General features: G+C 46.2%; 1 protein-coding gene across 1 annotated transcript in view; it reads left to right on the forward strand.

Annotated features, from left to right (window-relative positions):
* The first annotated feature begins 16,596 nt into the window (after positions 1 to 16,596).
* Positions 16,597 to 24,242, forward strand: part of map7d3 (MAP7 domain containing 3) — a 121,943-nt gene continuing 114,297 nt past the window's right edge. The window contains exon 1 of the mRNA XM_084331365.1: positions 16,597 to 16,668. Coding sequence (XP_084187491.1) covers positions 16,617 to 16,668 — 52 coding nt within the window. The 5' untranslated portion in view covers positions 16,597 to 16,616. The remainder of the gene's footprint in view (positions 16,669 to 24,242) is intronic.

The following is a 24,242-nucleotide window of genomic DNA, read 5'->3' on the forward strand; positions in this document are numbered from 1 at the left end:
GAGGCCGCGAAGGCGGCGGCTGCGGTGCCGTCCACGGCTGTTCTGATGTTTGCGGCCGAACTGACGACTGAGGTAACTGAGGATAATTTGAGTGATCTTCAGGACTCAGCCACGCAGGCCGAGAAACAGTCATGGACGGAGAGGGGGGCTGTAAGGGGGGCAGATGGTCTGTGGAGGAGTCATAACGGTTTGATAGTCGCCTCCATCGATCTTCTGTCCTTAGTGATACCTGAGGCTCATGGTGTTGATCACTGTGGAAGAGCAGAGACCCTGAAACGAATCACGAAAATGGGATTTTGGTCCCCAAAGCTTCAGGCACAAATTGACGTTACACTAGCCAGGTGTTTAACATGCTTACAGGGCAATGTGCGCAAAGGAGTACCGACAGTGGCGGCTTACACACCCCTCCCTGAGGGACCATTCAGACATCTGATTATGGACTATACAGACATGATAACGCCAGTGCAGGGCAAACGATACCTCCTGGTAGTAGAGGACTGCTTTAGTCGCTGGATTGAGGCCATTCCATCTAAACACAAGAACGCGGACACAGTGATCAAGTTCCTGTGTCGCGAGGTCATTCCGAGATTTGGAATTCCCACGATATTACAAAGCGATAATGGCCGCGAGTTCATCGACAAGGTGGTTAAAGGGCTGATGCAGAAATTAGGTATAAGACAGCGCCTTTCCTGTGTCTATAGTCCCGGGTCGCAGGGGAAGGTGGAAAGGGCCAATCTGGTCATTAAAAACAAACTGTTGAAAATCTGTATGCAAACTAAGCTTAACTGGATTGATGCTTTGCCACTTGCTCTGATGGCTATTAGAAGCAGCGTAAACCGCCAAACACAGCTAACACCGCATGAAATGCTTACAGGCCGCAGCATGCCAGCACCGCCATTTAGACACCTGGCTAGGGGCCCGGCATTAGATATTTTTGAGCAAGATCTGAAAAAATATCTTCAGCAAGTGACTAAAATACATGAAGCTGTGTTTCGACAGGAGCAGAGAAAGGAGAGAAAGGGGGAGAAGGAGGCGGAGAAGGAAGCCACCAAACCGAGACTGATCCCTGGGGACTTGGTCTTCGTAAAGGTCCACAAGAGAAAGTGGTCATCACCCCGGAGAGAGGGCCCGTACGAGGTGATCCGATCGACTGGAACGGCAGTCCAAGTCAAGGGATCAGCGACCTGGTTCCACTTCAATCACTGCATAAAGGCCAGCGGCGATCTCTTGGGGGATACAATCGATCGCAGTTATGCAGAACCCGACATGGAGGGTCCGAGACGGCAACTGGAAGGTGCAGTGCCTGCTGATGCTCCCGCAGATGTTGGCAGCAGTGTGCGGACGGTCGGCCGGGCACAACGACGTCATTAAGAACCGTCACGGTCGACCCGTCCTTGAGGATGACGGGTTTGAGTGGGTAGGAGTCCCACGGGATCCCGCTCAGGCTCAAGTACCAGCAGGCTTTCATGACCAGGCTCAGAATCAGGCGCCCCCTCTTCCCTCCATCGAGGAAGGGGGGGAGAAGATAAGACTACAACCAAACGGGGTGTTTCCCGTAGGACCGCAAGGGCATGTTTTTGATTTTGACCATTCCCCCGTTACAGGCGGGGATACTTACCATTATACTAACGAGCATCGGGTTGTGGGGGTAGATAGGAGAGTTGAGCCTGTCCCGAACCAATCACAGGGGACAGGGGTGAGGGGAAAAAGGGAAGTCAAGGACACTGAGTTGGAAGAGGTGGGGGGACAGGATATGTTCCAGAGGACAGCCGGAACGTTGAGGGACTCAGTGGGCTCACTCTGGGCCAGGTTGAGGGGTTTGCTTCCTTCCGGGGAACAAGATGGGGGCGACTATGACTATGACGAGGAAGACCCGGAGGCTGACCCGATGTATAGGGCGGCTTTAGGGAATGAGTGGTTTAAGTGGGTCCAGTACACGAGCGCGCAGAATCAGATAGAGGATTGTTATGTCTGCTCCAAGGCACGTCCGGATAGGCTGCTGGTGAAGGGCACGAAGTTCAGTTGGGCTCAGTGTGACAGGGACGCAGAGGCATGGGAGGGGCCCCATAATAGTCGCCCTTGGTGCGAGGCAGAGTGTTTGGGGTTTCTCGGCTCTAGTCGTTTTAAGGCGGCAGGAAACGTCACGGATTTCAAGGATGTCACTATGCGGGAACGGTGTAGGAAATTGGATGTACGTGTGCAGGGGGTAGCGACGGGGTTGCCAATACCCAGAGGTGTCAAACTATGGCTGACCAAGGATTTCGAGTGCTTGCAAAAGGAGGGGACCCGGGATGTAGGGGAGGTGGCAGAGGGGCGGTGCACTACTATTTGGAGCATCACGACTAACTGTACGAAAGAAGGAAAGTGTGGACACAGGGTCGTGTTAAAGGGAGTGGATACCAACCCACGGCCTGTAGCTTGCCCTTTTCATGTCCAGGATATGGCACTGGCGGACCAATACTGGCTCTGCGGCGGTAGGAGGTTGAGGAATACACTTCCTTTAGATTGGTCAGGTAGATGTGCCCGGGTTCAGGCGATCATGCCAATGGTGGTCCTACCATTATCAGTGACGGAAGGACCTTCTGAGTCTCCTATCTCTCGAACGAAGCGTAGCTACAAGGCAGACCCAAGGGTGTATCTGGACAGCATAGGACAGCCAAGGGGCATTCCAGCCGAGTTCATGGCTAAGAATGAGATTGCGGCAGGGTTTGAGTCTATTCTGCCATGGATATCGGTCAATAAGAACACCGGGTGGATCAACTATTTGTTTTACAATCAGCAGCGGTATCTCAATTACACCGAGGAGGCGTTGGATGCAATGGGGGACCAGATGCACGCGACCAGTACGGTGGCGTGGCAGAATAGACAGGCTCTGAACTGGTTAATGGCGGAGAAGGGTGGAGTCTGTTCCATGTTTGGACAGTACTGCTGCACATTCATTCCGACGAATGTGGGGCCAGGGGGAAAGTTCTCCGAGGCCATGGCTAAGCTGAAGGATTTGAGGGAGGAGTTGAGGGGGAATTCTGGCCGGAATGAAGAATGGTGGGGGAGTGGGGTGTTGGAAAGATTGGGACAGTGGGGAAGCATAGTGATGCAGACGGGGATATCCATCGGGGTGGCAGGGTTGATATTGGTTCTCCTTTTCTGTTGTGGTATGCCTCTCTTGGGTAGGCTGGTAACTTCACACGTAACGAGCCAAATGCTGATGGTGGGACAGAAAGAGATTGAGCCACAAATCGGGCCATATCCTCAGCTTTATGCTGCCTTAGAGGGAGACGAGGGGATAGAGGATTAGGGGTATGGTGAGGTAGGGACATTTTCTTTTTGTTGGTTCTTTCCTTTAAGAGTGACGGGGGATGGTCTGAGTGCAGTTTTGTTGGTTTATTCCTTTAACTAGGAATTTTAGTCTGATTTTCTAATGATCCTTCGGCATAGAGATTGCAACCATTGAAAGTCATTGCATTGTTTTTTATTTTTTTATTATTTTTTGTTTATTTTACTTGTGGTCCTGGTCAAACCGGAATGGGAAGGGGCATCGGCAGAGTGTCGGTTCTGAGCCTGAGGAAGCATTGAGAAGAAGTGGTCGGGGGATCGGTTCTGGGGACTGGAGGGACAAAGGGGGGGGCTAACGCAGTGGGCAAGATGGGCACCTCCCGTCGAAGATGGGGGGACACGTGGTGAGGTCGGTACCAGCGCCTCCCGTCCAGGCATGGGGACATGCTTCTACGAGGACTGGAGGTGTGGCGTGGTGGTTGCTGTATTGGCAAAATGTGACTTTTGGCAATACGGTGAGGAGACTATGGCGTGGGCATGGAAGGGGGGCTGAGCGATGGACACTGGGACTCAATGTTATGGAAGAGACAATGTCATTTTTTTTGGGAGGGATGTTCTATGTTTAGTTCTGACGGTCAACTTCTCCTTTCCCTGATGAGAGTCGCGGTTTCCGGCCGGAACTGTGGCTCATTTGGTAAGCGGTGGAGGTTGGGGGGATTTGTCTGTCAGGTTAGGATTATAAATTGGGGTATTTTTTTGATGTTTTATTATTACTCTTGTTTTGAGCGGTTTTGTGTTTATTGTGAGAACGGTAGTCAGCCTTTGTTGGTCCGTTAGGGGTCCAGTGAATGAAGTAAGGTTTCTTGTTTAGTTAGACGTTCACATTTTCTTGGTTATATGATTTGGGTGGGACTAGGGATAGCCCCAAATGGGGGAATGTTGGGGAAAATGTGTATGAGGTGGACTAGTTTAATATAGGTCAACTAGCAGTGCTGAAAGACGGTCTGGCTGACGTTCTTAAAACAACTTGGACAGAGGGACATTTCAGTACGGCACATTGTGTGCTGGTAATCTTATCTTGTTCTTTTCTCTCTTTCATACATACACAGCATACACACACAGACACAGGCACAGCACACACACACAGACACACGGACACGCACATACACAATACACACATACAATACACATACGTCTGTACGCAGACGCACGCACACACAGACACACACACACATACACACACACACACACACACACACACACACACATCTCACTCTCTACATCATATCGTGTGTGGATATCATATCTTGCTTATCTCTCTTCATGTTCTCTCTCTCCGATGTTAAATCTACGTATCATCTTAATGTACGTCATGTCAGATCTGACATGATGTGATACGTCATCATATCTGTCATGGGGGGCAGGACTGAGAGGGGATTTAGGGACAGGCAAAGGGATCCAGGGGAGAGTGTTTTTTGTTCAAGCTGTGGTGATCCTCTTTGACCCATAGCTCTTGCTGTTAAAGAACTTCTTTTCTTAAATAAATTACCTATTTGTTACAATTGGAAATATCGTCTCCTGCTGTGTTAAACAACCTTTCCACAACACTTTACTGCCCCCTATTGTTGTGGTTTACTGGCTCTTTACTGCCCCCTATTGCTGTGGTTTATATGGCTCTTTACTGCCCCCTAGTGTTGTGGTTTATATGGCTCTTTACTGCCCCCTAGTGTTGTGGTTTATATGGCTCTTTACTGCCCCCTATTGTTGTGGTTTACTGGCTCTTTACTACCCCCTAGTGTTGTGGTTTATATGGCTCTTTACTACCCCCTAGTGTTGTGGTTTACTGGCTCTTTACTGCCCCCTAGTGTTGTTGTTTATATGGCTCTTTACTGCCCCCTAGTGTTGTGGTTTACTGGCTCTTGACTGCCCCCTAGTGTTGTGGTTTATATGGCTCTTTACTGCCCCCTAGTGTTGTGGTTTACTGGCTCTTTACTACCCCCTATTGTTGTGGTTTATATGGCTCTTTACTGCCCCCTAGTATTGTGGTTTATATGGCTCTTTACTGCCCCCTATTGTTGTGGTTTATATGGCTCTTTACTGCCCCCTAGTGTTGTGGTTTACTGGCTCTTTACTGCCCCCTAGTGTTGTGGTTTATATGGCTCTTTACTGCCCCCTAGTGTTGTGGTTTATATGGCTCTTTACTGCTCCCTAGTGTTGTGGTTTACTGGCTCTTTACTGCCCCCTAGTGTTGTGGTTTATATGGCTCTTTACTACCCCCTAGTGTTGTGGTTTATATGGCTCTTTACTGCCCCCTAGTGTTGTGGTTTATATGGCTCTTTACTGCCCCCTAGTGTTGTGGTTTATATGGCTCTTTACTGCCCCCTAATGTTGTGGTTTATATGGCTCTTTACTGCCCCCTAGTGTTGTGGTTTATATGGCTCTTAACTGCTCCCTAGTGTTGTGGTTTATATGGCTCTTTACCGCCCCCTATTGTTGTGGTTTATATGGCTCTTTACTGCCCCCTAGTGTTGTTGTTACTGACTCTTTACTGCCCCCTAGTGTGTGGTTTATATGGCTCTTTACTGCCCCCTAGTGTTGTGGTTTACTGGCTCTTTACTGCCCCCTAGTGTTGTGGTTTATATGGCTCTTTACTGCCCCCTAGTGTTGTGGTTTATATGGCTCTTTACTGCCCCCTAGTGTTGTGGTTTATATGGCTCTTTACTGCCCCCTAGTGTTGTTGTTACTGACTCTTTACTACCCCCTAGTGTTGTGGTTTATATGGCTCTTTACTGCCCCCTAGTGTTGTGGTTTATATGGCTCTTTACTGCCCCCTAGTGTTGTGGTTTACTGGCTCTTTACTACCGCCTAGTGTTGTGGTTTATATGGCTCTTTACTGCCCCCTATTATTGTGGTTTATATGGCTCTTTACTGCCCCCTAGTGTTGTGGTTTACTGGCTCTTTACTACCGCCTAGTGTTGTGGTTTACTGGCTCTTTACTACCGCCTAGTGTTGTGGTTACTGACTATTACTGCCCCCTAGTGTTGTGGTTTATATGGCTCTTTACTGCCCCCTAGTGTTGTGGTTTATATGGCTCTTTACTACCGCCTAGTGTTGTGGTTTACTGGCTCTTTACTGCCCCCTAGTGTTGTGGTTTATATGGCTCTTTACTGCCCCCTAGTGTTGTGGTCTACTGGCTCTTTACTGCCCCCTAGTGTTGTGGTTTATATGGCTCTTTACTGCCCCCTAGTGTTGTGGTTTATATGGCTCTTTACTGCCCCCTAGTGTTGTGGTTTACTGGCTCTTTACTACCCCCTAGTGTTGTGGTTTACTGGCTCTTTACTGCCCCCTAGTGTTGTGGTTTACTGGCTCTTTACTGACCCCTAGTGTTGTGGTTTATATGGCTCTTTACTGCCCCCTATTGCTGTGGTTTATATGGCTCTTTACTGCCCCCTAGTGTTGTGGTCTACTGGCTCTTTACTGCCCCCTAGTGTTGTGGTTTATATGGCTCTTTACTGCCCCCTAGTGTTGTGGTTTACTGGCTCTTTACTGCTCCCTAGTGTTGTGGTCTACTGGCTCTTTACTAGTGTTGTGGTTTATATGGCTCTTTACTGCCCCCTAGTGTTGTGGTTTATATGGTTCTTTACTACCCCCTAGTGTTGTGGTTTATATGGCTCTTTACTACCCCCTAGTGTTGTGGTTTATATGGCTCTTTACTGCCCCCTAGTGTTGTGGTCTACTGGCTCTGTACTAGTGTTGTGGTCTACTGGCTCTTTACTGCCCCCTAGTGTTGTGGTCTACTGGCTCTTTAATAGTGTTGTGGTCTACTGACTCTTTACTACCACCCAGTGGCCATGCGTTGCATTGCAACATAGTGATTGAGGTTTGGAGACCACAGGCCTACAGACCTGTTCGCTGTATATGAGTATACGGTCAATGAGTTAAATGTATCACGTAATTTCAACGTGGAATTAAGGAATATCAAAAATAAAAGCACACGTTGTTGAACTCGATCATGCGTATTTATTAGAACATTTTATTACAGCACTATATGTTATCAATACACATTTATAAAATGAGACATATTTAGCCAAAATATGTTGCCAGAACATAAAGAAAATAAAAAATCTAAAAAGATTTGGATTTTTTTTTTTACTTACCAATGCACTGTCACCTACCCACGACCCCACTTTGGGTCGCGACCCCTAGTTTGAGAACCGCTGATCTAGAGTCTACTAAACGTTCACTTTTAAACCATATTTAGCCCGATTTTTGCCTAGACGGCTATGTACACTCTTTTAGTCATCTAGGATGGGACGGGACAACATCAGTGTGCCAACATTACAGACCAGAATCAGACGCACTTTATTCCCCCCATGAATGTACTGGAATCTGTCTCTGTGGAAAAGAGTGCAGAGAAATATCAACAACTTGCAAAGGTTCACAGTATGAGAGACACACAGGTTACCATGACAGCAATGCACAGCACCACTAAAACTGTTGTAATCACAGCAAGAGCCTTCCTCACTCCTCCTCATCCTCCCTCCACATTCTCCACACACCTGCTTCACTCCTCCTCATCCTCTCCCACACTCTCGCACGCTGCCAGCTCTCCACTCAACACAGCTGTCACTCATCCCCTCATCAACACAGCTGTCACTCATCCCCCCATCAGCCAGAAGATACTTCAGCTGGCGGATCCTGTTCCCTCGTCAAGGGAGTGTTAAACTACCTTCCTAAGTAAGAAGACTGAACCTGTACTGAACCTGTACCTGTACCTTTGTTCTCCGTGTGCCCAGGACCTCCGCTCCAGTGTCCCTCCTACCCGGACATCCCGTGCTGATACTGCACAAGGAGTACACCTGCTCTCACCCCCCGACACAGCCCTGTGTCTACATTCTCCCATACTGCACAAGGAGTGCACCTGTCCTAACCCCAAGAACATTCTCCCGTACTGCACAAGGAGTGCACCTGTACTAACCCCAAAGAACATTCTCCCGTACTGCACAAGGAGTGCACCTGTACTAACCCCAATAACATTCTCCGTACTGCACAAGGAGTGCACCTGTACTAACCCCAAGAACATTCTCCCGTACTGCACAAGGAGTGCACCTGTACTAACCCCAAGAACATTGTCGTGTATTTCTAAATGAAACATGAACATAGCAACTGAAATGTACAAAGTAATGATTAGATAGAAAAGTTGATTTGATAGAAGGGCCATTTGAAAACCCCAGGTTAGTTATCTCTGTGGCCCTAGGCTCAAGAGGTTGAGAGGACATCGGCTCACCCCTCACCCAGCCAACTCCAGGACGGATCTGCCGTCAGGGCTAATCACAGATGGTGGTTTGCTGATAAGGCAAAGGACTGTTTATGACGTTAGGGTACATTCTACCGGTGCAGAATAGCACCTTATCAGATGAGGTTAGCAGCTGTGTTTAGGAATGGCCATCTCAAATAGATGGAGGAAGGAACTAATTATCTTAAAACAGGAAGACAAACTGAAAATAACAGTTGGGATCAAAGGTCATATTTACACTAAGCTAAAGCAATTTAGGTTACAACGGCAGCTGCTGACTAAGGTACAGAGGTCAGAAAGGTGACACCAACGGTTGGAATCTCTCTTACACATCCAAGTAGCATGCCACCAGTTAAAACAGTGCAAATCAATAATGTACTAAAAAGTTATCTGTCATACAAAATTACATTAGATAATAGGTTTAGCAAGCCAGAAAAGTTGACAATAAGTGAACCGAATACAAAGACATCGGTTGTTAATTAATGTTAATACTGAACAAAATACTTAAGTGATAAAAATAGAGCTACAACTTAGATTACAGATTACTTTAGAATAGACAATACAAACAGTAAGATGAAACAATCAAATAAAGTTCAAATACATGAGTTACAATGTGGGCATAACTTAAAACTATTAGGATAACGGAAGTCACAATAAAGAATAAAAACTCTTAATGCTAGAAGATAAAACTATACAGTATTGGTCAAGGGTTAATCAAGAAACAAAGTATTCTAATGAAGGACGTATATGGGTTATTATCTGGGCATCGAGAGCCAGTCTGTTTCTCCAATCTAGACTATGTAAACATTGTGTCACAAGAAAACATGAGGATGTGTTACTCATTGAACGGATTCCCTAATAAAGTAACCACTAACTGCTAAAACAGCCCGGCAGATTCTATTGTGAAACTGTTGTGTCAGCAGACCAAGACTGACGTGTCAGGACGTGTCACTAACAGACAAGTTCCTACTAGAAGGAATTTGGCCAATGGGGAAGCCCGATTGTGGGAGTGACGTCACTAGACAGGCAGGGGAGAGGTCTTTTTCTATCTCATTAAAAAGGGCAGGCGAGGAGACAGACAGGATCCTGGAGAGCAAGACACACACCGGCTGACAGAAGGAACCTGGAGACTGAGAGACAGACCTGGAGCGCTGAGACGCAACCAGACAGACGGAGAAGCCGGCGACTCGAGAGCCGAGCCGGAGACACAGAGCCACGGAGACACCCGATGATAGACGATCGCCTCGCAGCAGGAGAGCCTGCCACCGAGGGTAGACGAAACCAAGCGCTCCCAACCCGCTGAGGATCCGAAAGCAAGGTTGCCTTGGCGACCACCACAGAGGGAAGCCGCGTGTTGTCATGGGAAACCCGAGAGACAACAAACACCACCACCGAAGAAGGCTCTGATCGGCCCTAGCTGATCAGATCATGGACAAAACTGCCACACCAAAGAGACGATTAGATTGAAGTAAAGAGCTTTTACTGTGTTTTGAAATAAGCTGTGGTTTATTTAGAAATGGAAATAAACACCGCAGTTTGTTTGATTGGACCACCTCGTCAGCTTCTTTCCTTAATTGAACCGAACATCTGAAATACCAAACAATGCAGAGGAGAAGGGTAAAAAGACTATACGATCACAGAACTTAGATATAGGTATAAATGAAGGTAATTTACTTCAACATTCTCCCGTACTGCACAAGGAGTGCACCTGTACTAAACCCAAAGAACATTCTCCCGTACTGCACAAGGAGTGCACCTGTACTAACCCCAAAGAACATTCTCCCGTACTGCACAAGGAGTGCACCTGTACTAACCCCAAAGAACATTCTCCCGTACTGCACAAGGAGTGCACCTGTACTAACCTCAAGAACATTCTCCGTACTGCACAAGGAGTGCACCTGTACTAACCCCAAGAACATTCTCCCGTACTGCACAAGGAGTGCACCTGTACTAACCCCAAGAAAATTTTCCCGTACTGCACAAGGAGTGCACCTGTACTAACCTCAAGAACATTCTCCCGTACTACACAAGGAGTGCACCTGTACTAACCCCAAGAACATTCTCCCGTACTGCACAAGGAGTGCACCTGTACTAACCCCAAGAACATTTCTATACCTGTCTGTCGCACATTCCATCTGTCAAACTGTCTGCTTGGGGAAAACTACATTAAAATACCCTAAAACGCTCCATTCTCTCTCCTCCTGTGTTTGCTATTGGGCTCCGCCAAATCCCCTTCTCACAAAAACAGTAGAATATGCTGTGCATATACATAACATAAGATAAGATAATCCTTTATTGATCCCCTCTGGGAAATTCAATAAACAGTGTAAACAATATAATTAACTCTGAATGTATAAATATGAGAGCAATAAACAGTGTAAACAATATAATTAACTCTGAATGTATAAATATGAGAGCAATAAACAGTGTAAACATAGGTGCAGATGAGGGTCTGTGTGCCCTATCGGTTATATTATATGTTACAACAAATATAGGCAATAAAAAACTTGAATCTGAATATATATACTATGAGTAAGAGTAAACAGTATACACAAGGTGCAGCACACACAAGGTACCCTAACTGGCATGATATACACATCATACTTGTATGTTGTAGTTGTAGTTTGTGCGCTATTCCATGCTAAACATCGGCCCTTTCCAAAATAATCCAGTATTTTTTCCTAGATCGCGAGATATGACACGTTAAATGCATTATGCCCAAATCGTTTGGGTTGCTCGCCTGAAACTCAAAATACTTCCAAATCAAACATATACATATGTGTCTTCACAAAATCATCAAGGGGGGGGGGATCGTTTTAACACGAAACTGCGATCGTTACCAAAAGCATGTTTTAGGTCCGGTAAACTACGACACTGTGATCGGTACAGAGCATCTTTTAGGTTAAAGAAACACCAGCAGGTTACCTAAGATAGACCTTACCTCAGTTAGAAGGTACTCCAAAATGAATAGATCCCAGTCGTCCCATGGCGATCGCAATTACTCGTGTATAAACTGAGGGGGTGTGGCCTTCTGTTCACTGGACACTATAGACTGTGAAAACTGAGGGGGTGTGGCCTTCTGTTCACTGGACACTCTACACTGTGAAAACTGAGGGGGTGTGGCCTTCTGTTCACTGGACACTCTACACTGTGAAAACTGAGGGGGTGTGGCCTGCTGTTCACTGGACACTATAGACTGTGAAAACTGAGGGGGTGTGGCCCTCTGTTCACTGGACACTCTACACTGTGAAAACTGAGGGGGTGTGGCCTGCTGTTCACTGGACACTATAGACTGTGAAAACTGAGGGGGTGTGGCCTTCTGTTCACTGGACACTATAGACTGTGAAAACTGAGGGGGTGTGGCCTTCTGTTCACTGGACACTCTACACTGTGAAAACTGAGGGGGTGTGGCCTTCTGTTCACTGGACACTATAGACTGTGAAAACTGAGGGGGCGTGGCCTTCTGTTCACACTCTACACTGTGAAAACTGAGGGGGCGTGGCCTTCTGTTCACACTCTACACACTGTGAAAACTGAGAGAGCGTGGCCTTCTGTTCACACTCTACACTGTGAAAACTGAGGGGGCGTGGCCTTCCGTTCACACTCTACACTGTGAAAACTGAGGGGGCGTGGCCTTCTGTTCACACTCTACACTGTGAAAACTGAGGGGGCGTGGCCTTCTGTTCACACTCTACACACTGTGAAAACTGAGGGGGCGTGGCCTTCTGTTCACACTCTACACACTGTGAAAACTGAGGGGGCGTGGCCTTCTGTTCACACTCTACACTGTGAAAACTGAGGGGGCGTGGCCTTCTGTTCACACTCTACACTGTGAAAACTGAGGGGGCGTGGCCTTCTGTTCACACTCTACACTGTGAAAACTGAGGGGGCGTGGCCTTCTGTTCACACTCTACACACTGTGAAAACTGAGGGGGCGTGGCCTTCTGTTCACACTCTACACTGTGAAAACTGAGGGGGCGTGGCCTTCTGTTCACACTCTACACACTGTGAAAACTGGAGTCCCTCAGGAGTTCCTCTAAGATCCCCTGGATTTCCTCGAAAACCTACAGGGTACCTCGAAGCCCCAAATGGTGCCTTTGAGAACCGTTGGGAGCACAGTGTCCTCTCAGCTAGATGTGACTGATGGGCCAATCAGACATAGTGGGATTAATTGACGGACCAATCAGAGCAGCTATAGATGTGACAGATGGGCCAATCGGAGTAACCCTGCATGTGCATTCTGTGATATTTCAGAGGAATCAGATTGGATCTCTGAAACGACTTGATTTTGTTCATATCCCAGGGAGATAGAGATCAAAGAGCTTTAGTCTTCATTTTCACAACAATAACAACAGTGTTGACATTTCGGGGTCATTCTACATCGACATACCTTCTGTTAAAAAAGAAAAAGGCAACATACTGTGTCTTTAAGTGTTTCAGACATGATATTAAGTGCAGGTTATGGCCATTAATCATCATTAACATCATGAGCCCTTGACGTGTGCAAAACACAGTCGAGGTCTTTCATCCCTCCCTGGCCTGGTTAGATACTGTCTTTGTGTGACACGTTGAATAGCCTGTTTGTTTGGATCTCAAGGCATGACCGGTGTGATACACCACTTGTCCGTTTCTCCTCCGCGTCTCATGATTAATAAAAAAGATGAAGAAAAAAGAGACGTCACCATTAAGCACTTTAATTATTGATTAAAAAACGACCGCGAAAGGGTGCGTCCCTCACCGCATCCCATTGTCCTCGAGTGCTATAAGTTACCTTTCCCACCGTGCGAGAGACGTTATACTATTCTGTATTGTTCACGCCCGTGTGAAACCGAAGTCCTCTGTGTTTCTCCCCGTGTACGATGTGAAATAGATGAGCAGCCCGCTGGCTGAGGCATGTGAGACGGTTTGAGGACAGAGGACGTAGTGTCCCCTGTGAAGAGAGAGGCTGTTCTGTCTCCTCACTGGGAGGCTTCGCCGGCTAATAGCGCTCGTCTTGATCTATACGCCGGTCTTCAGTCTCCTGTTCTCCTCCTGTTCTTTTCCACAAGGTAAGTTCTCCCACTCTTTCTGCCTTTTGTCGTTTGTTCTTAAGATCTTAAGATCACGGGGCATCTTAAGTTTGTATAGTTTGTGATTTATTTTTTTCACATTTAATTTTATTTTTTTTATTATTATTAATTAATGAAAACACTTTTTTTTTAATGCCAAGTGTGTCACTTATTTGGATTGTAAAAAGCCTATTCGACTAAAATAGGGTTGTTTTGACATTGACAAGCCACTTTATTCGGATTTCATCTGATTTGATTATTATGATACTTAAGTCAAATTTACAAACTGTACTGATCAACAAACTAATGAACAAGGAAACTAGCATAATAACATTATTGTCTCACTACTCCTTGCTGTTGTAGCTACAACTTTCATATTTGATTTGATTAGATTTGATTAGATTAGATTAGATTAGTTTAGATTAGATTCAAATGTATTGTCATCATGCAGCACAAGTACAGTACAACGAAAATAAGTTTGGCAAATGTAACAGTAAAGTACAGTAGTAATATACACTGTACAGGTGATTAAACTAGGTATAACTATATAAATGAGTACTACTGAGTAATAGTGCTAATCAGATATATGTACAGAGTTGTCGTTTTAATATGTACAGTGATACAGGTATAAGGACACTATATATATATATATATATATATATATATATATATATATATATATATATATATATATATATATATATATATATATATATATATATATATATATATATATATATATTGTTATGGAAAATGTTAAAGGACAAAAGTTGAGCCGTTGTATAAATCATTCTGAGTCGAGTTATTAAAAAATAAAAAGCCTAGTTTAATTATTTCTCTGTGGCCACAGTAGAAAGTTCAGTTTTCAGTTAGTATGACGGCCGGCCAAGCCGGTAGCAACGCCGAGAGCTGCGCTCGATACCAGCATCTCCTGCGTTAGTGGCGAGCGCCTTGCCCACTGCGCCACTTAGCCGCCCGGTGACAAACATTTTTATAAAATAGCGCGGCCGAGTGGCGCAGTGGGCAAGGCGCTTGCCACTAACGCAGGAGATGCTGGTATCGAGCGCAGCTCTCGGCGTTGCTACCGGCTTGGCCGGCCGTCATACTAACACAATTGGCAAGTGTTAGAGGGTGGGAAAGCCGGTGGGTGGGGATTGGACGTTGTGGACAGCGACTCCTACAGGTCGGTTGGTGCGCCTGTACAGCAGAATCAGGAAGTATCGGGGGCAGCGTGAGCCTCCCACGCGTTACTCCTCGCCACTGAGAGATCGCGCTGTCTGGTGAAAAGATGCGACAGGCAGCCTCCTCGTGTACCGGAGGGGACACGTGATGCAAGGCTTCTATCCTCACTACAGCCGACCAGTGGGAGGCATAGTCTAGCAACGTTCGAGACAGGGGAGGGGAGAATTGAAGGGAGAATTGGCGAGGCGAAATTGGGATGGGAGAAAAATAGAAAAATAAGGAGAAAAAGTGGAGAAAAAATAAACATTTTTATAAAATAAATAAAACCTATTTATAAGCAAATATAGTATGTGCTTGAAACAAGTAAAATAATCTGCCAGTGCAGTAAGCAAATTAGGACAAAGCATATCTTGGGTTCTCTCTCCTGATTGGATAAAGTGGGAACTGGATACCAGAAAATTGATTTCCTGTTTACTGCAGAGCGGAGGGACTGGGAGACCCATGTTACTGACCAGACACTCTATATCACTGATGGCTGTCGGAATGTAGAGCTATTTAACACTTATTTTAACAAAAAAATACAACTTAATACAACACCTTTAAATAAGAATAAATAATTGAGTCCACATCTCTCCCATACCACCTACCCACAGCTGTAAAGGAATGTGAATCACTACCCACTTTCAAAACCACTCTCAAAGAGCACCTAAGGGAGACTGCAAAATTCGAAACTGGCCACCGTAAATGTCTAAACCCAACCTCCTCCAATGTACAGTTTCTTCCCCCTCAAATCATCTTTTTTAGACTCTTTTTGTATCACAAAACAGTACTGTATTTGTAGATCTGGTATGTCATAAATGTATAGATGTAGCAGTACTGTCTATCTGTATGTCATGTATGTCATATATGTTACGATGAATTGAAAATGGGGGACCCTGATGTAAACAAGACAAAAGTCTTTCTCTGGTCTGCATCCCCTTAACAATTGTATGTATTGAGCCGTACTGTATTGTACCCATTATACAATCTGTTAAATAAAGTTTTCATTCATTCATTTATTCATCATTCATTCATTCATTCATTCATTCATTCATTCATTCATTCATTCATTCATCAACACCTTTAAAAGAATAAATAATTGAGTCCCATAAATATCTCCCATACCACGCGCGACCGCTAGATGACGCTATTGACTAGTACCCACGGTTATTTGACTGGCTGGCTGCATGTCGGATGTCCACGTCCTCGCGCCCCTGCCGACGCGCGTGTAGTATTTTTTTGACCAACGCGGTTGTGTCTCTGTGTGTTGCGCGCGTGTCTCTCTGTGTCTCGCGCCTGCGTGATTACCAAACCTAGCCGCATTTCTGGGAGATGTTTCTGGTCATGTGACATGTTTGCCCAATAGCGTGACGAGCTGTGTCTTTGCCCATTTCCACGTCAAACAAACAGCCTGCAAACTACCTGGCGTTCTATCGCCATGCTCTAAGACAAACTCTAACCTTAACCAACTTCGAAGGAGTGCCTAAGCTTAACCGTCGAAAGAACTTGCCGTCACGCTCTCGAAGAGTGCCTAAGCTTAACCAGTGTAGAAACTGGCGTCGGCCAATCAGAGAGCGTCTGCCAGAAATACGGCTAGATTTGGTAATCACGCCTCGTGCCTCTCTCTCTGTGTGTTGCGCGCGCATCCCGCCGGGTGGCGTCTCTCTGTGTGTTGCGCGCGCCTCCCGCCGGGTCACGTGTCTCTCTGTGTGGCTCGCGCCTCTCTCTCTGCTTGAAAAAAAAAAAAAAACACACACAGAAGGGAAACTTCATTAGAAATGGCGGAGGGTGCAACAACACCGTCTCTCAAAGGCTTGCGAGCACAAATGGGTAAGAAGAAGATATATATTTCCCCACTGTAACGTTATAGAGATACAGTTATAGCTATAGTGGTTGACTTTGTGTTGTGTTCGCCGGTTCGCCGGTTGGTTTGAAGGCGGTGTGAACGTTGTGCTGCTAGCTTGACGAGCTAGCCCGCCGGCCGTGGATGATGTGGAAGGAAGTCTGTGCTAATAGTTTATTAACTAACTTCACCCCCGAATCTAATACTGGTTTGCTTTTCTCCCGAACTCAAACTTTCAACACTGTTATAAACCTCGAACTGTTAACGGCTCGTTCATGAACCGGGAATGTTTGCTTTAATTGGGTTCTTTCTAAGCTAACTTTGTATTTTTTTTGGTGGTGTGTACGAGGCCGGTTGATATGACATGATGATGGTTGGTTTACTAACTAATAGTCTTCTAATCTAATGTAAGTTGTAATGTAACTAAGTCAAGTCATACTTGTTTAGTTTAGGAATAGGGTAGGCAGGTAGCTATAAGAGTTATTCTTCTTCCTGCTCCTTTTGCCCATTGATTGATTGAACATTTTATTTAACAGATTGCAGAATGGGTACAATACAGTACGGCTCAATACACACAATTGTTAAGGGGATGCAGACCAGAGAAAGACTTTCGTCTTGTTTACATCAGGGTCCCCCATTTTCAATTCATCATGACATATATGACATGTTGTTGGTGGTATGGTATTTATGATTTTGTATGAAAACTATGATTGTTTTGCTTCCATGATGTGGCAAATAAAACTCTGAATCTGAAGTTAGCTTGTCAGACTTGGTCGCTTTTGGAGTCTGGTTTTTTAATAGGAGGACCAGGAGAGGTAACATTATTAGATGAGAGACTTGGAGACGTTTTTTGACACATTGAAAGTTGTCGTTATGTCTCTTGCTTAGCCGTGTTAACTGATTGATTGATTGAAAACTTTATTAACAGATTGCAGAATGGGTACAATACAGTACGGCTCAATACACACACAATTGTTAAGGCGATGCAGACCAGAGAGAGACTTTCGTCTTGTTTACATCAGGGTCCCCCATTTTCAATTCATCATAGTTCAACTAACTGAGTTAGTTAGTTAGTTAGCCCAACTCACGGATGTGATTGAATATCGACCAGTCGTGCCAGAATTGTAGACTCATGGTTCACTGGTGAATCATCAGACTAATTGCTTTTTCTTATAATTTCTATTCTTTTTTTGTAACATATTTTGCCGTAATCCAATTGGGTAACGTTACCATTTATATATATATATATACACCAACCTCGTAGAATAACGTGATGTTATGTGCTCTCCTTGCTTGGATTGATTGATTGAAAACTTTATTGACAGATTGCAGAATGGGTTCAATACAGTACGGCTCAATACACACAATTGTTAAGGGGATGCAGACCAGAGAAAGACTTTCATCTTGTTTACTAAACATCAGGGTCCTCCATTTTCAATTCATAATGACATACAGATAATACAGATCTATATCATGACATTTGTGACATAAAATATATCCAAATATATACAGTACTTTAAATATGCATACGGTAGATATGCATACTGTTCTTGTTGTTCCCATATCCATCAACTCACAATAAGGCTTATTTGTTGACATTATGGTATAGTCTGACTACCACCCTCTTTTGGTCGAGCAGAAATATAACAATGTCTGACCTGGTTTAGAGCTATGGTTCCACACAGAGAACCACCAGGGCACAGCTGTGATTGGAGGATATGGGCTGCACAAGTTGGATTCCATGACTCTGTCCTCCTGGATGCACTGATAAGACTGCGTTTGTCTCTCGGTAAGGTCTGGCCGCCTTCCTCATTCAACAAACAAGAGTTGTTGTGCAGACCAAGACGGTGATTTCTTTTTTTGTAAACAACATGATGTAGGCCAACTGCACGTCTGCAGAACTTCTTTGAATGGTCCTCATCCATTCCTCAGTCAGTCTCTTCCTGAGTGGAAGCCAACGGCACAGATGTTTACTGTGTGTTTGCATCAGAAGGCCTGAATGCCCGGTTTGTTTGGTCTCCAGCTGCGATTAGGCTGAAGTATTACTGTGTGAGGGCGCATACTTTTCTTCCTAATGCATACCCAGCATGGGTGTAGCAGGCCTGCATTCTTTTTGATTTTTTTTCTGGGCTAAAACCAGGCTACGAAACACCTACTTTTCATCCTGTTTCTCCCACTTTCCCCATTCACTATTTTACACACGCTAGGAATGACATCCGCCCACTTTCTGTGGCTTTGTGGAACTGTCCAGCCAGCCAGAGCGAGAGCACGATGTGATCTGTTGTGACCCCGTCTCTCTGTGGAGTTGTGGAACAGAGAGGGTGGTAATTGATGTTGGAACATTCCAAACCACTGCCAGAGTAGATTCAACATTCAAGATATTTATTTGTCATATAGTGCACAATTAAACAGTCTCTCTGCTAGTCCACCCGTCACACAAAATCACAGAAAATGTTTAATGCTAAGAATCAAAGAATCTTGAAAAAATTAAATGGAAGTATAAAAACAAGGATAGAGAAACAGTATTGCCCATTCAGTCCACAGTGTAGTAGTGGTAGAAAGGATGGAGTAGAAGAATGAGCGTGATAGAATAATGGTTGGAATCCAGCCCTCGTCCAATGTATGCCTGGTCCTCCAGGCCCTATCATCTCCACAAGAATGTGACCTGGGAGTCTTTTGAGTGCCCTGTTATTATGAAGTCCGGTCAGTAGGCGTGGGAATCACCAGAGGCCTCACGATACGATACTGTCACGATACTTGAGTCACGATACGATAGTATTGCGATACTAAATATATTGCAATTTATTACCTTTTTTTTAGGGATGCACCGAATATTCGGGCACCGAAAATTATCGGCAGAAAATGGTTAAATAGGGCGCATTCGGCCGAAAGGGTTTAAAACTTTCAGCACCGAAAATATATCACAGAATGTCAAAAGGCTTTTTTCAACTGCAAAGTAAAACTGTCGACATGTTTTATCTAATAAAATAAAGTTCAGTCTGTTCATCTCACTTCAATAATTTTTATTGCAGAACATGATATTTTCTCAAGCAGACGGATGTAAACACTGTAATCTGTGTTGCATGTACCTGACAAACTGAACTGTTTGTATTACAGTCATATTCCAACTTAACTGAATGTGCGTGTGTGTGGACTACTGTACTCTCTCCCACTGCAGGCCTCTCTCTCTCACTGCAGGCCTCTCTCTCACTGCAGGCCTCTCTCTCTCACTGCAGGCCTCTCTCTCTCACCTGGGCCTCTCTCTCACTGCAGGCCTCTCTCACTCACTGCAGGCCTCTCTCTCTCACTGCAGGCCTCTCTCTCTCACTGCAGGCCTCTCTCTCTCACTGCAGGCCTCTCTCTCTCACTGCAGGCCTCTCTCTCTCACTGCAGGCCTCTCTCTCACTGCAGGCCTCTCTCTCTCACTGCAGGCCTCTCTCTCTCACTGCAGGCCTCTCTCTCTCACTGCAGGCCTCTCTCTCACTGCAGGCCTCTCTCTCACTGCAGGCCTCTCTCTCTCACTGCAGGCCTCTCTCTCTCACTGCAGGCCTCTCTCTCTCACTGCAGGCCTCTCTCTCTCACTGCAGGCCTCTCTCTCTCACTGCAGGCCTCTCTCTCTCACTGCAGGCCTCTCTCTCTCACTGCAGGCCTCTCTCTCTCCCTGCAAGCCTCTCTCTCTCACTGCAGGCCTCTCTCTCTCACTGCAGGCCTCTCTCTCTCACTGCAGGCCTCTCTCTCTCCCTGCAAGCCTCTCTCTCTCACTGCAGGCCTCTCTCTCTCACTGCAGGCCTCTCTCTCTCACTGCAGGCCTCTCTCTCACTGCAGGCCTCTCTCTCTCACTGCAGGCCTCTCTCTCTCACTGCAAGCCTCTCTCACTCACTGCAGGCCTCTCTCTCTCACTGCAGGCCTCTCTCTCTCACTGCAGGCCTCTCTCTCTCACTGCAGGCCAGGCCTCTCTCTCTCACTGCAGGCCTCTCTCTCTCACTGCAGGCCTCTCTCTCTCACTGCAGGCCTCTCCCAGGCCTCTCTCTCTCACTGCAGGCCTCTCTCTCTCACTGCAGGCCTCTCCCAGGCCTCTCTCTCTCACTGCAGGCCTCTCTCTCTCACTGCAGGCCTCTCCCAGGCCTCTCTCTCTCACTGCAGGCCTCTCTCTCTCACTGCAGGCCTCTCTCTCTCACTGCAGGCCTCTCTCTCTCACTGCAGGCCTCTCTCTCTCACTGCAGGCCTCTCCCAGGCCTCTCCCTCACTGCAGGCCTCTCCCAGGCCTCTCTCTCACTGCAGGCCTCTCCCAGGCCTCTCTCTCTCACTGCAGGCCTCTCCCAGGCCTCTCTCTCTGCAGGCCTCTCCCAGGCCTCTCTCTCCCAGGCCTCTCTCTCTCTCACTGCAGGCCTCTCCCAGGCCTCTCTCACTGCAGGCCTCTCCCAGGCCTCTCTCTCACTCCAGGCCTCTCCCAGGCCTCTCTCTCACTCCAGGCCTCTCCCAGGCCTCTCTCTCACTCCAGGCCTCTCCCAGGCCTCTCTCTCTGCAGGCCTCTCCCAGGCCTCTCTCTCACTCCAGGCCTCTCCCAGGCCTCTCTCTCACTGCAGGCCTCTCCCAGGCCTCTCTCTCTCTGCAGGCCTCTCCCAGGCCTCTCTCTCTGCAGGCCTCTCCCAGGCCTCTCTCTCCCACTGCAGGCCTCTCCCAGGCCTCTCCCAGGCCTCTCTCTCTCTCCAGGCCTCTCCCAGGCCTCTCTCTCTGCAGGCCTCTCCCAGGCCTCGCGCCGCCTCTGTTGCTGGAGAATCGCAAGCCCTTGGCTTCCTTGCTGCAGCCCCTCCACTCCGTCCACTGGAGGAAGTCCTCCTCCTCTGTGTTCTAAAGGTCCCCGCCCCCGCTTTCTGTTCTAACCTCGTTTATAAAGGTGACCGGGTCGCCTGAATACTTTCGACAACAAATGTTTGTTTCCGCGTCTCTGATTGGCCAGGTCATTTCTGGTCATGTGACATGTACGCCCAATCGTGGGACCGCAAGTGTCTACACTGGTTAAGCTTAGGCGCTCTTTCGAAGTTGGTTATGGTTAGAGTTTGTCTTAGAGTGTGGCGATAGAACGCCAGGTAGTTTGCAGGCTGTTAGACCCGGAAATAGGCGCAGAACTTGCTGTCCCACGATTGGCACCTGGCCAATCAGAGCGCAAAACTTGCACGCGGAAACAAACATTTGTTGTCGAAAGTATTCACGCGACCGGGTCAGTCATACGTGAGACTGAGATTCATCGAATTTCAATTTCAATTACGATTTTGACTTCCCATGATCAGTGGCTCGGGAGGTAGAGCAGTCGTCTGGTAATCCGAAGGTTCCCGGTTTGATTCCCGCTCCTCCCAGGCAGCGTGTTGACGTGTCCTTGAGCAAGAGACACTTAATTGCTCCCGATGAGCAGGTTGGCACCTTGCATGGTCGCCTCCGCCGTCGGTGTGAATGTGTGAGTGAATGGGTCAAATGTGAGGAACAAATTGTAATGAGCTTTGGATAAAAGAGTTATATAAATGCAGCCATTTACTAGGGATGCCCCGATCACGTTTCTTGCCACCGATACCGATCACCAATCGTCGTGAGCCATATCGGCCGATACCGATCGTTTTTGATTAAAAGAAATACATTTTTATTTATAATTTTTTTTAAATTTTTATAAAATATATATATTATATAATTAGACTTGTACTTGTATTATCTGCGAGACATCGCCACCACGCAACAAGCTCCACTGTCTGTGTGTACTCTAGTAGCCTCCAGCTACAGCCAGGATTCTCCGGCGCTGCACCTGGACCCTATTGGTATAACGTTACTTAACTGTGCTCAGCAAGCCCTCAGCTCGAATATGCATCGAATCAGTGTTATAAGACATTGATATCAGGAGCTATCTGTAGCTACTGCTAGCTGGATATATAACGTTAATACAACGCCTCAGTGAATTATTTAGTTCAATGGGACATTTCGTTTTTAACAGTGAACTAACTTGCGCTAACGTGAGCTAACAGCTAACAGGTATCATACCTACCTACTATACTTGCTAGAGCGTTTGTTGATGTCAGGAGCTATCGGTAGCTGGCCGGCTAGATACCGTTCGGTTAGACAATGCCTCATCTAGGGCTGGGCGATATGGCCTAAATATGATATCACGATATTTTCTGACCTTTCGGCGATACACGATACGCATCACGATGTTTTTCTTTTTTTCCCCAAACAATTCATTATGAGGCTTACCAAGACAGTATTTGAGTTTGCAAGATAACATTAAAGACAAAATAAAATACCCATGCATTTAGCATTTTTATATTATATATTAGATTTAGATTATTGGATTATTAGATTATATATTGCATATATTTAGCAATGAGATATTATATGATTTAGATATGAAATATGATGAATTGAAAATGGGGGACCCTGATGTAAACAAGACGAAAGTCTTGCTCTGGTCTGCATCCTCCAGTCCACTGTTGACTGTTGTTGTATTGAGCTGTACTGTATTGTACCTATGCTGCAATCTGTTAATAACGTTCTCATTCATTCAGTCGGCAAACAGAATCATTTTGATTGACAGTCACGTCTGCCAATTACGTCACATCGCTTGCACCCGCCCTGCTGTTCTTAGCACCAATTGGCAAGCGCGTATACATTTTTTACTTCCGCCATTCGAGAGCTCAATGACAATAACAATGGCAGCGGTAGCTCGCCGCGGCCGACGTTTAGCTTTTAGCTCCGCAGAAGGACTAAACGACTGGAGGCATAATGATTTTACTGCAACGGATGTTATAATAAAAGCCTTTCCATACATCTGTCTGATTGAAAACTTTATTAACAGACCGCAGAATGGGCACAACTGAGTCAGCACGGGCTGAGATATGAACGTCGAATAACGCTTGCTATATCTAGGTCGACCTCGGTCGTTGCTATGTAAATACGCTGATGTTATTGAAAGTGTAACTATATAACGTTAATGCCACAAAACGAATGCCTTTGTTATCATAAGTAGTAACTTTTGATGCAGTAGTGTGTGTGTGGGGCGGCGCTGTTCAAAAGTGTCAACGTGTGGACCAGATTGACGCGACACAAGCCTCTTGGTCAAAACATCACGATATCCACGATACGTTTAAAAAGTGTATCGTTAATGAACTGTACCCGATATTTATATAATATCGTCATATCGCCCAGCCCTAGCCTCATCATGTATTAAACTAAAAGTGAATAGTTGACTGGGTCATTTTATAACGGTAGCTAAGCTAACGTTAGCTCAGGGAGACGCCGACCCGACACGCCGTCCTCCCGTGTCTCACTAGACTAGACCCGTGTTTACATGCGTGCGGGAGGGGCTGGACTCGAGAGCAGACGCCGCACCACCGGTGTCTGAGACAGAACTCAGCGACAGCAAGTGAGATCGGGTTTGACGCTCGGTGAAAATAAAACATTATCACCGATCACAGATCGCATATTTATACTGAATATCGGCCGATAACGATTGGTGGCCGATCGATCGGGGCATCCCTACCATTTTCCATTTACAAGATTAAACTGATTAGCAGTGTTT

Source organism: Notolepis coatsorum, assembly GCF_963971535.1.
Source record: "Notolepis coatsorum genome assembly, chromosome: 16".
Classification (NCBI taxonomy): domain Eukaryota; kingdom Metazoa; phylum Chordata; class Actinopteri; order Aulopiformes; family Paralepididae; genus Notolepis; species Notolepis coatsorum.